This window comes from Natrix helvetica, assembly GCF_964273705.1.
Source record: "Natrix helvetica genome assembly, chromosome: Z".
In the NCBI taxonomy this organism is placed as follows: Eukaryota; Metazoa; Chordata; class Lepidosauria; order Squamata; family Natricidae; genus Natrix; species Natrix helvetica.
In genome coordinates this window covers 138633661-138645199 of record NC_138554.1, presented here as the reverse complement: position 1 = coordinate 138645199, position 11539 = coordinate 138633661, and the positions used below count along the sequence as shown (strand labels likewise).

General features: G+C 40.7%; 1 protein-coding gene across 1 annotated transcript in view; it reads left to right on the top strand.

Moving 5' to 3' along the window:
- Positions 1-11539, top strand: part of OBSCN (obscurin, cytoskeletal calmodulin and titin-interacting RhoGEF) — a gene marked incomplete at its 5' end in the record, with an annotated part of 248074 nt that overhangs the window by 88464 nt on the left and 148071 nt on the right. Inside the window, 6 exons of the mRNA XM_081970681.1 lie at positions 1141-1407; positions 2104-2370; positions 5758-6021; positions 7647-7913; positions 10175-10438; positions 10844-11104. Of these exons, the coding sequence (XP_081826807.1) occupies positions 1141-1407; positions 2104-2370; positions 5758-6021; positions 7647-7913; positions 10175-10438; positions 10844-11104 (1590 nt within the window). The remainder of the gene's footprint in view (positions 1-1140; positions 1408-2103; positions 2371-5757; positions 6022-7646; positions 7914-10174; positions 10439-10843; positions 11105-11539) is intronic.

Below are 11539 nucleotides of genomic sequence, written 5' to 3'. Positions count from 1 at the left end.
TGGAGGTTTTCAAGAAGAGATTGGACAGCCATTGTTCAGAATGATATTATTGGTATAGGCTCTCCTGGTTGAGGAGGGGTTTGAGCTAGATGACCTCATAGGCTCCATCCAATTCTATGATTCTATGTCTATGTTCTAAATGAGCATAAAGCTGTTTAACTGAAATTAGGGCTGATGAAATTAATGGCATCCTCTCTATGCAGTCTTTTTGAAACTGCCGACAAATGTCTACATTTTTTTAAAGAACCACATATTATTTATACAGACATTCTAGCTAAAAAATTAGTCCTATCTCAGTGATCTAATCTAGTGTTTCCCAACCTTGGAAATTTTTAAAGTGTGTGAATTTCAAGGCCCAGAATTCTCATCAATGCACCTGCTGGCTGTGGAATTCTGGGAGTTGAAGTCCACACTGCTGGAAATTGCCAAGGTTAGGGAAGCCTGATCTAGTCCGACCATCAGCCCTCACTCTCCTTAATTCATTCTATGCATTGGGATCCATATGATCATTGGTACAGGTAGTCCTTGACTTACAACCATTCATTTAGTGACTGAAGTTGCAAGACCCTGAAAAAACTGACTAAAGGTCATGTTTCACATTTATGACCATTGCAGCATGTCCCTGGTCACATGACAAAAATTTGGATTGGCAGATATTTATGACATTTCAGTGTCCCGGGGTCGTGTGATCCTCCTTTGCGATCTTCTGACAACCAAAGTCAATGGGGAAGCCAGATTCATATAACAACTGTGGCAACAACGGTCATCAAATAGGGAGAAACTCAATGAACAACTCAGCAACAAAGTTTGGGCTGAAATGTGGTCGTAAATTGAGGATTACCTGTATTTTCAAGACCAATACACCTTCTATTGTCCACTCCAATTTTTATATCAAACGATAAAGTCAAGCCACACTTGCAAGAATTCCAGATTACAAATTCCATAAATTGGAGGGTAATTTCCAAGTAGTCTGACAAGATGGGAATCAGCAGGGATTGGACAGACATCATACAATAAACCATTAAGGTAATGATTAGATTGAATTATGCTTCGTGATTAATTTACTCAATTATTTGCTAAGGAAGGAGTTGTTGGTGCTCCCAGCTAATCCTGATGGACTTCTGTCCTATCATTCTTCAGCCCTGCCGGTCATCTTCACCAAATCCTTAAAGGACGAAGAAGCTATGGAAGGGAAAGTTGCTACTTTCCAGTGTGAGCTGAACAAAATCTCTGCTCCTATAGAATGGAAGAAAGGACACAAGATCCTTAAGTCAGGAAGCAAGTATAAAATGAAACAAGAAGGAAAAATTGCTGAATTGGTAATCCAGAACTTGGAAGTAACAGATTCTGGAATCTATGCTTGTATATCTGGAGAACAGCAAACCACAGCAACTTTAGAAGTCAAGGGTAAACTTTTATCTCTCTGTATATATATTTCTTCTATTGGTTCCTTTGATCTCTTGATCTTTCTCAGTCTTTTAGTTTCTCCTGAAGTCCTGATCTTTGTGCCAGATTATGTATGCTGACAATCTTTCATCAACTGTCTTAGAATCACCCAGTTTATGTAGATATCACCAAAGCTTAGTTCATCAATCACATTTTAATCTTTTAATTAAAAAAATTCACCTTTCTGAAGATGTCCAAACATTTAAGATTTTTCTTGTTAAGAGTTGAGACTGTCGTAGTGTTCATAAGAACTTCCCTCAATTTAGGCCCTTCAAAAAGGCTTCAGTTATGGGAGAGACTGAAATATATATGTTCAACCACTTTTCCAATGCTTGGAACTCAAGAATCATCATGGTTGAGTAAAGAAGGCCCTCAAGGAATCAGGAATAGGATCTTTCTTGGGTAAATTTGGAATGTCAGAAATGTCCATATGCTTTAAACATCATTGTCTTCCCAGTGTGTCCCTGAATAGCATCCTACTAGACAATAATTTTACAAAAATGTCTAGCACACCATGTTCTCTCAATCCATAAGTTCTTGTTTTGCTGTGTTTGTGTGGTAGGACTTCCATGCTTGTACAGTATGATGTCCTGTGGTTTCCACCTCTTTGTCCTTCATGCTTACCTTTCAACTCTGTCCTTGTTGCCACCTTCTCAGCTCTGCCCGTTCTTTTCAAAGAAGGGCTGAAGAACCGGGAAGCTGTTGAAGATGCCACCACTACTCTCCATTGTGAGATGTCTAAAGCTGGGGCTGAGGTACAGTGGAAGAAAGGATCACAAACTCTAAAGCCAAGCGATAAATACAAAATGAAGCAGGAAGGTCCTGTTGCTGAGTTATTGATTCGAGATCTGAAGGTGGTAGACACGGGAGATTACTCCTGTTTGTGTGGAGATCAGAAGACCACAGCAGTCTTGACCGTTCATGGTAATCACTTGTTCCATAGTCTCTTGTATTAATCATCTTGTGTGATTTGCATTGTGTTGTCTCAATGTCTTGTCTCCATGTTGGTCACTTGGTCAAGTAACCCTGTTTGTATCCAAAGTTAACAAGAGTCTGATAACTTGGCCGATTGTGGTTACAACTATTTTGGCAATGTCAGTTCTCATCAGGGTTTGAGCTTTCTGCTTGAGGCCTTCAGAGGACCCTTAGAATTAAGCTTTGCCCGAAGATGTTCTCCAACATGATGTTCTCCAGAAGAGCTGAGGCTACAGTTCCAAAATTCCTAGGCAAGTTTTGGTTCCATCACATCTGGACCATCTTACCTACTTAACAACTTCTTCAGACTCTGTGTTCTTGATTTGATGATGGGTACTTACTTTGCGAAGAGAAGACTCCATATCCATGTGGAAATCCTAGCTGCACAATACTTTCAGGTCATAAAGGCAGATTTTTATGGGTTGAAAGTATCTCCCACAATGTTGGCCTTTGAAAATAGCTCATCAGGAGAGAACTTTTATTTTTTCACATACCACAAAATTCTTTTTTACAATTTCCTAAGATTATGCTACCATTTCTCCTCTTAATATCTTCTGCAAATCTTCATTAAAATATTTCTCTCTAGACAAAACCTTCTTGATTATCCAAAACTCCAAATCTCTTTTCTCCTTCTCTCAGATAACAATATGCAATCTTTGCTAATACGTATCACAACATGCTAAGATTCCTTGATTATACAATTCTGTGCATTCTCACTCGAGTCCCTTTCGGGAGAGGGGGCGGTATATAAACGCTAATAATAAATAAATAAATAAATAATCTTTGTGCTTTTTGATACAGGGACATATTAATTTCTTCAGGGCAAAAATTGCAGTCCCTTAACAAAATATTCCAACTGCCTAAAACTATTTTTTTCAGTTATCTTCTTTCTTATCCCTTATTCTACAATGCCTAGAATTGATTCTGCATTTTTGAAGCATTTCTTTGATTGTGTCCTACATTCTATATTTAGTTTATTTATTTATTACATTTTTATTCCACCGTTATTATTTTATAAGTATGCAAGGTGGCAAGCATACATAATAATACTCCATCCTGCTCCTATTTTCCCCACAACAACAACCCTGTGGGAGAGAGAGAGAGAGAGAGAGAGAGAGAGAGAGAGAGAGAGAGAGAGAGAGAGAGAGAGAGAGAGAGAGAGAGAGAATCACTTAGTCACTTTCATACCTAAGACGGAACTAGAACTCACCATCCCTTGATGATTTGACCCAGTTACTCAGTCGGTTTTTGTGCCTAAGAGAGAACTACAGCTCACCATCTCCTGGTGATTGGCCCAAAGTCAGCTGGTTGACTTTCATGCCTAAGGCGAGACTTTAATATTGGAAATCCCATGTTAAATTTTCATCTTAGTCCAGAATTTGAGCCAATTCCAAAGGATATTTTGCATTGCATCTCTACATTTGTTCCTTTTAAGATGTTTTAATCCAATTCTTTGTTTTTTAAAGTTATCCAAGCAACTTTCTTTTCTTCCTTTTTTAAAATTCTATTTTATCAGCTCTTTGTTGCCTTCTTTTATCTTCTTCTTAAATATTTTTTTTTCCCACAGGACCCATTGAAATTCTTTTTTATGTCCTATTTTAGAAGTATTTTATTTCCCTTCCTGAACTCCTGATTTTTGAATTGTTTCTGTGCTGTTGTTGCTTGCATATATATCTATTTCTAGACCCATTTAGTGGGCTAGTTCCAACTGTGTTATTTGTGCAGAGAAAAATGCTTACGCCTTTCCTGTCTGCTTTATAAAAACCCACATTGTGAAAAGCATTTGGTAAAAAGCAAAAAATGTAAATTCTGCTAACTGGAGGAATAATACTTTAGAAAAAAAATGGGGTTTTTTTCTGTCTAATATGTTTGATGAAATCCAAATGGTGTAAAAAAGCAGAATATGGCTATTGTGTTTTACTATATGCATTTGAAGGTTTAAATTTATTTTGTTCTTTAAAATAAGAAGGTGACATCTTAGCTGAAAATGTGCTCTTTGGATTTTTTGATTGATTGATTGATTGATTGTGATTTATTTATCCATCCATCTATCTATCCATCCATCCATCCATCCATCCATCCATCCAATATCTGTATAGGTGCAATCATTCCTTTCCGCTCCCTGCCTTCCTCCCTGTTTATCCGCTCTATCATTTTTCCTTCCTTCTGTAGAAAGTTAGCACACTCACCCCTCCTAGAAGAATGAAATATTTTGAGCGATATTTAAAAAGGCAGAATATCATACTGTATTTCCCGAAATGAGAAGTGCAGAAACATGTTTCTTAAAAGACAGAAAGCAGACTCAATCTCCCACCCCCACAACAAATTGTTGTGCCCATTGAGAAAGATTAGGCCAGCCTATCTATAAAGCAAAAGCTTCAGGGTGAAGGGACTAAGACATGATCCTCCAGACGTAATAGGATTAACCCACTAGCAGCAAAGCTCACTACATTGGACAATCTCCTTAAGGACATTGCATCAGAGTCCAAGCTTCAACCAAAATTAAGCTCAGACAAACCCGTAGGATTTGAACATGGCCCTACGGGTGTCTGACAACAACCAATAGAATACACATTCTTGCACAGGAACAGGAAGTTCAAGTGCAAAGTCCAAGAGTGGGTATATGTACCCCCAACTCTCAACTCCGTGTAGTCAGCCACCCAGAACCATGTACTTGATGGTTCTGCTTCCCCATTCACCTCTTTCCAATCAGCCTCCAGCCTCCATTTTGTCTCCAGCGCCCTTCTCCCGGCTTGGACGAGGACCTGGATATTTCTTCCAACACATCCTTCCTTCCTTCCATTCAAAAAATATAATATGATTAAAACCAGAGGTGGGTTCCTATCGGTCTGGACCGGTTCGGCCGAGTAGGTAGTAACTCGGCCTGCCACGCCCCTGAACCTGTTCTCTCTTCCATCTTGCTTTTTGCTTCCACGCAAACGTAGAGGCATTTTTAGTACTGTGCATGCGCCATAGCGCGCATCAAGCCCACCCCTGACTAAAACACTAAAACCATTCTAAAACTATAATAACAATAAAAAGCAATAAAAGTTGTTGATTTTTAGCATAGGACAATAGGACGGCCAGTTTCAAATGGCAAATTGTATTTGTACAATGATGTCGTTGTCATTTACACCATGATACCATCATGCAAATACAAGTGATGATGTCCACACAAGTGATAATTAGTTATGCAGATTGTGTCACAATCCCAACCTTCAGATGCTCATGGTTGAGTTTCTTTCAAGTTGCATTCTTGGAAAAGCTACCTTGCTGGAAATCACAAAATTCTGAAATTTAAAACGACCCATGCTCTGTCGGTGTTATGCTCCATAGCTCTACCCGTGCGTTTCCAAGAAGAACTCAAAAGCCAAGAGGTACTGGAAGGAAGAATGGCTGTTCTGCATTGTGCATTAAATAAAACTGCCGTGGTGGATTGGAGAAAAGATGCACAGGTGCTCCAGCCGAGTGCGAAATACAAAATCAAACAGAAAGAAAATGTTGCAGAACTCACAATCCAGGACGTGACCGAAGAGGATGCAGGAGAATATTCCTGCATTTGTGAAGATCAAACCACATCAGCTTCTGTCACAGTGCAGGGTAAATATATGACACCTCTCCCTTTCTCTTTCTGATTAAAAGGCGGTAATATTCTTTGTGAATATCTGTAGCTTAGGGATAAATTGTGGGGTCCTTGGTGCTTGCTGAGATGAGCTGGGGTGTTTTCCTGCAGATGTTTCATGACCCAGCTAGGAAATGTCATCAGTGGTGAAGGGAATGTGGGGCTTGTGGAGAGGAGGAGGAAGAGGAGCAGGAGAAGGAGGACAATGATAACAGTGGGTCCTTGGTACCCTTGGGTTTAGCGCAGGGGTGTCATTGGCAGCCCATGGGCAGGATGCGTCATGCACAGACCACGCCCACTCCAGCTCCACAAAGGGGGAAAATGTCATGATACATCACATGATGGCAACGTGACACAGCAGGTTTGACACCCGTGGCTTAGTGGTTTTCTTGCAGACGTTTCATGACCCAACTAGGGAATACAATCAGTGCTAAAAGGGATGGGGGTATGCACGGTGGAAGGGGGAGAAAGAATGTGGGGTTCCTTGGTGCTCTTGAGCTTGATGGCTTTTTTGAAGGTGTTTCATGACACAGCTAGGTAACACCTTCAGTGTTAGAAGGGATGAGGTTTGTGGAGAGGAGGAGGAGAAAGAGGAAAAAAGAGGAAGAGGAGGAAGTCCATGGGGTCCTTGGTGCTCTCTGAGCTGGGTTGTTTTCTTGCAGCCATTTCATGACACAGGTAGGTAACATCATCAGTGCTAACGATGAGTGATAAATGATCAGTGCTAGGACTGATGATATTACCTAGTTGAGTCATGAAACGGCTGCAAGAAAAGCACCAAGGACCTATGATTTTGAGTATCTCTTTAGAGTTTTAGGCCACTTTTGGAAACAATCCACAATTTGAGTGGGGTTTTTTCCCCCCCTCCAGCTTCTACATCTATCGCTTTCTGTTACAACTTGAGCTCCTATTCTTTTAATTTTCAGTTGGAAACTTAGAGTTATAGGAGGACTATTAACATTAGCTAGTCCAACAACCCCCCAGGGAATTCTGGGAGCTCAGTTTCACCCACCTTAAACTTTCCAAAGTTGAGAAATATTGATCTAGTCCATTTCATTGTACCATTTTGCTGCAAAAGCATAGAAAACTTATATCTGCTGTTGGAGTGTGGATTAGGAGACTACACATAGTCTTCAATTTATAACAATTTGTTTAGTGATTATTCAAGATTACAACAGCTCTGAAAAAAAAATGATTTATGACCATTTCCCACACTTACGACAGTTGCAGAATTCCCAATGGTCACATGAACAAAATCCAAATGCTTGGCAACTGGTTCATATTTATGACGGTTTCAGTGTCTTGGGATCATGTTATCGCTTTTGGAGACCTTGTAACAATGGGGAAGCCAGATTCACTTAGCAACTGTGTAACTAGTTTAACAACTGCGGGGATTCACTTAACAACTGCAGCAAAAATGGTCGTCAAATGGGGCAGAACTCACTTAATATCTGTCTTGGTTAGCAACAGAAATTTGGGCCTTCATTGTGGTCGTATGTCGAGGACTACCTGTAAGTCTATACATAACCCTTAAGAGGTATCTCATGGCTTTATTCCAGCTGTGATGATGAATGGCCTCAAATGTCCTATTTACTCTCTCCAGCCTTACCTGCAGGTTTCAAAGTCGACTTGAAGAACCTCGAAGCTGCCGAAGAAGGGGCTGCCACTCTCCGGTGCGAGCTGACCAAACCTCCTGCCCTTGTGAAGTGGTGGAAGGGCAGTGAGGTTCTGAAGCCCAGCAACAAATATGAAATGAAACTGGAAGGTGTTGTTGCTGAACTGGTGGTCCAGTGCTTGCAACTAGCCGATACTGGGGATTACAGTTGCACCGTTGGCGATTCGAAGACTTCAGCTTTCTTAAGGGTGAATGGTACATAAAACGTTTTGTTTCCCATAGTCAGATCCAATAGAGGGAAAGTGAGGAGGACATCTAGATTTCCTCTGGTCATCTTAGATGTAAGAAAGAAATCAAAAGATTTTTACAGCCCTTGGAGGCTGAGTAAGATCAATAGAAGAAAAAATTTGCTGGGTTGAACTGTGGAGTTCTTGGTGCTTTCTAAGCTTGGTGGTTTTCTTGCAAATGTCTCATGACCCAACTAGGTAATGTCATCAGTGCTAGAAGGGTTGGGTTTGCAGAGAGGAGGAGGAGGGGAGGGAGGGAGGGAGGGAGGGAGAAGGAAGAGAACTTCTAAGCAAATTCCTTCTAGACAACATCATCAGTGCTAGAACAGAATAGGGCTTGCTGAGAGGAGGAGGAAGAAGAAGAGGGAGAAGGAGGAGGAGGAGGAGAACAGTAGAGTCCATGATGCTCTCTGAACTTGGTGGTTTTCTTGCAAACATTTTATGATCTAACTACATAACGTCATCAATTCAGGAAGGGAGTGGGATTTGCTAAACCCACTACCTTCTAGCCCTGATGATGTTACTTAGTCAGGTCATGAAACATCTGCAAAAAACCCACCAAGCTCAGGGAGCACCAAGGGCCCCACAGCTAAGAAATATCCTTATATTTCACAAAATATAAAGTACAAATAATCATTCATTCATTTGCTGTGGATCCTCCAGGTAGACAATGGTGAAGGAATTGGCTTAGAAGTTCCAGATGATGGTTGTGTCTGATGCAATTTTACAATCTGGAGCTGATGGGAACTGGAGAGGGAGGCCTCTTCCATTAATGTTTTTGGTAACCAGGAGTGTCTTTGATTAATGTTACCAGTTCTTTGAAGTAACACAGTAGGCGCTTATGAGGAACCATGAATTCTCATAAGAACCGTTTCAAACATGTTAAAGGCAAGCAGCGTTGGGTTAAATTTTTTTTTAACCACCTGTTTTGTAGACATGGCTTGGTGGGCGTGGCAGGGGAAGGATACTGTAAAATCCCCATTTCCTCCTGATCAGCTGGGGGACTCGGAAGGTAGCGAATAGATGGGGGCAGGGCCAGTCAGAGCGGTATTTACCAGTTCTCTGAACTACTCAAAATTTCCACTATTGTTTCTCCAGAACGAACCTGCTGAATACCCATCTCTGAAGACAAGGATTGTACAAAGACTTGAATTCTAGTAACCTGCCAACATATAACGCCTCATTATAGGTAGTCCTTGACTTACGACCATTCATTTAATGACCATTCAAAGTTACAACATCACTGAAAAATGAGTTATGACTGTTTTTCACTTATAACCAGTATCCCTGCAGTATCCCTGTGATCACGTGATCAAAATTCAGACAGTTGACAACTGACTCATATTTCTGACGGTTGCAGTGTCACCTTTTGTGGCCTTCTGACAAGCAAAGTCATCTGGGAAGCCAGATTCACTTAACAACTGTGTTACTAACTTAACAACTGAGGTGATTCCCTTCACAACTTTGGCAAGAAAGGTTGTAAAATGGAGCAAAATTCACTTTCCAACTGTCCTGCTTAGTAACAGAAAGTTTGGGCTCAATTGTGGTCACAAGTTGATGACTACATATAGAAAGTGATTCTTTTATATGTGAGGCACAGACTCTCCTTACTTATGGATAAATAAAGAGATATTAAGTTATCTTGCTGCTTCAAATTGGGACAGAATAAAAGAATACAGGTAGTCCTCAATTTGTAATCTGAATTGAGCCCAAAAGTTCTGTTGTTAAACAAGACATTTGTAAAGTAAATTTTACTCCATTTTACAACCGTTCTTGCCACAATTTTTAAGTGAATAACTGCAGTTGTTAAGTTAGTAATGTGGTTCTTAACTGAATCTGACTTTATTTGTCAGAGGTTTTCAAAAAGCAATCACATGACCCTGGGACACATCACAGGTCATAAATATATGTCAGTTGCCAAGAGTCTGAATTTTAATCACATGGGGCCATGAGGTTCCTTCAACATCTGTATGTGTGAAAATGAGCCTAAGTAATTTTTTTCAGTGTCGTCGTAACTTCAAACAGTCACTGAATAAACTTAGAAGTCGAGGACTACTGTAACAAATTTGGGAGGGACCTTGGGGGATTTTCTAGAAGACACATCAAGCTGATGGATCTTGCTGTTGAGCTTGGAAGAAAAGGGGGAGAATGATCTATGGGGCCCACAACCGGATCCTTTTCTTCAACATCTGGGTATTCACCTGCTTTCTTCTTTGTGAACCCCTCCAGCCATTCCTGCGAGGTTCAAGAAAGGTCTGGAAGACCAAGAAGCTACAGAAGGTGGAACTATTGCTCTCCGGTGTGAGCTGACAAAAACGGCTACGGTGGAGTGGAAAAAGAAGCACAAGACACTGCGAGCAAATGCCAAATACAACCTGAAGCAGGAAGGCCCTGTGGTAGAGTGTATGATCCATAACCTTGATCTTGGAGACGCTGGAGAATATTCCTGTGTCTGCGGCGACCAGAAAACGACTGCGTCTCTGGCAGTCTGTGGTAAATCAATTTATCTTGAGTTCTGCATTTGGCAAATCTGGTTTCTTCTTTTTGTCTTGTTTGTCGATGTCTTGTGGTTTGTTTTTTAAAGTTGAAAGGAAGGAAGGAAGGAAACAAGGAAGGAAGGAAGGAAGGAAAAGTGACAGAAAGGATGGGAGGAAGGAAGGAAGGAAAGAAAAGTGACAGAAAGGATGGGAGGAAGGAAGGAAGGAAGGAAGGAAGGAAGGAAGGAAGGAAGGAAGGACAAAAGTGAGAAAGGCAAGAAGGAAAAGAAATATAAAAGGAAAGGCAGGACACACCCAATTTTGTTCTCACACCGACTCCTCTTCCCTACCTCTGACCAAACTTTGTCCAAAGTGCATCTACCCCTGGACAATTTTCACACCCTCCTCTTATGTCCTCCAGCCCTACCTCCCCAATTCAAACAGGAATTGAAGGATGTAGCAGCCACCGAAAATGAAACAGCCGCATTGCATTGTGAGCTCACCAAAGCTGCTCCTGTGGAATGGATGAAGGAAGGAAACAAATTAAAAGGAGACAAATACCAATTCATACAAGAAGCAGCTGTTGCCAAGTTGGTGATCCGTGGTTTAGAAGTTGAGGACGCTGGGTGTTACACCTGTATTTGCGGAGACCAGAAAACTTCAGCTGCTTTGACAGTTAAAGGTAAACCTTGAACAAATGTATTGATAGACAATAAATAAACAGATAAAGAATTCAGCAGCTTTTGTTAGAGGAGAAACTAAAAAGAGATATTTTAAGGGATTTATTGACATACATACGTGTTTTTCACTTAGCTTTTTTGTACAGGTAGTCCTCAACTTACAACAGTTCATTTAGTGACTGTTCAAAGTTACAGTGGCACTGAAAGAAATACTATGACAGTTTTTCACACTTACAACCAATGCAACATCAACATGGTCACATGATAAAAATTCAGCCGCTTGACAACTGACTCACATTTATGACGGTTGCAGTGTCCCAGGGTCATGGGATCCCCTTTTGCAATCTTCTGACAAGCAAAGTCAATGGGGGAGCCAGATTTACTTAACAATTGTCTTAATCACTTAGCAACTGCAGTGATTCACTTAACAGTTATGG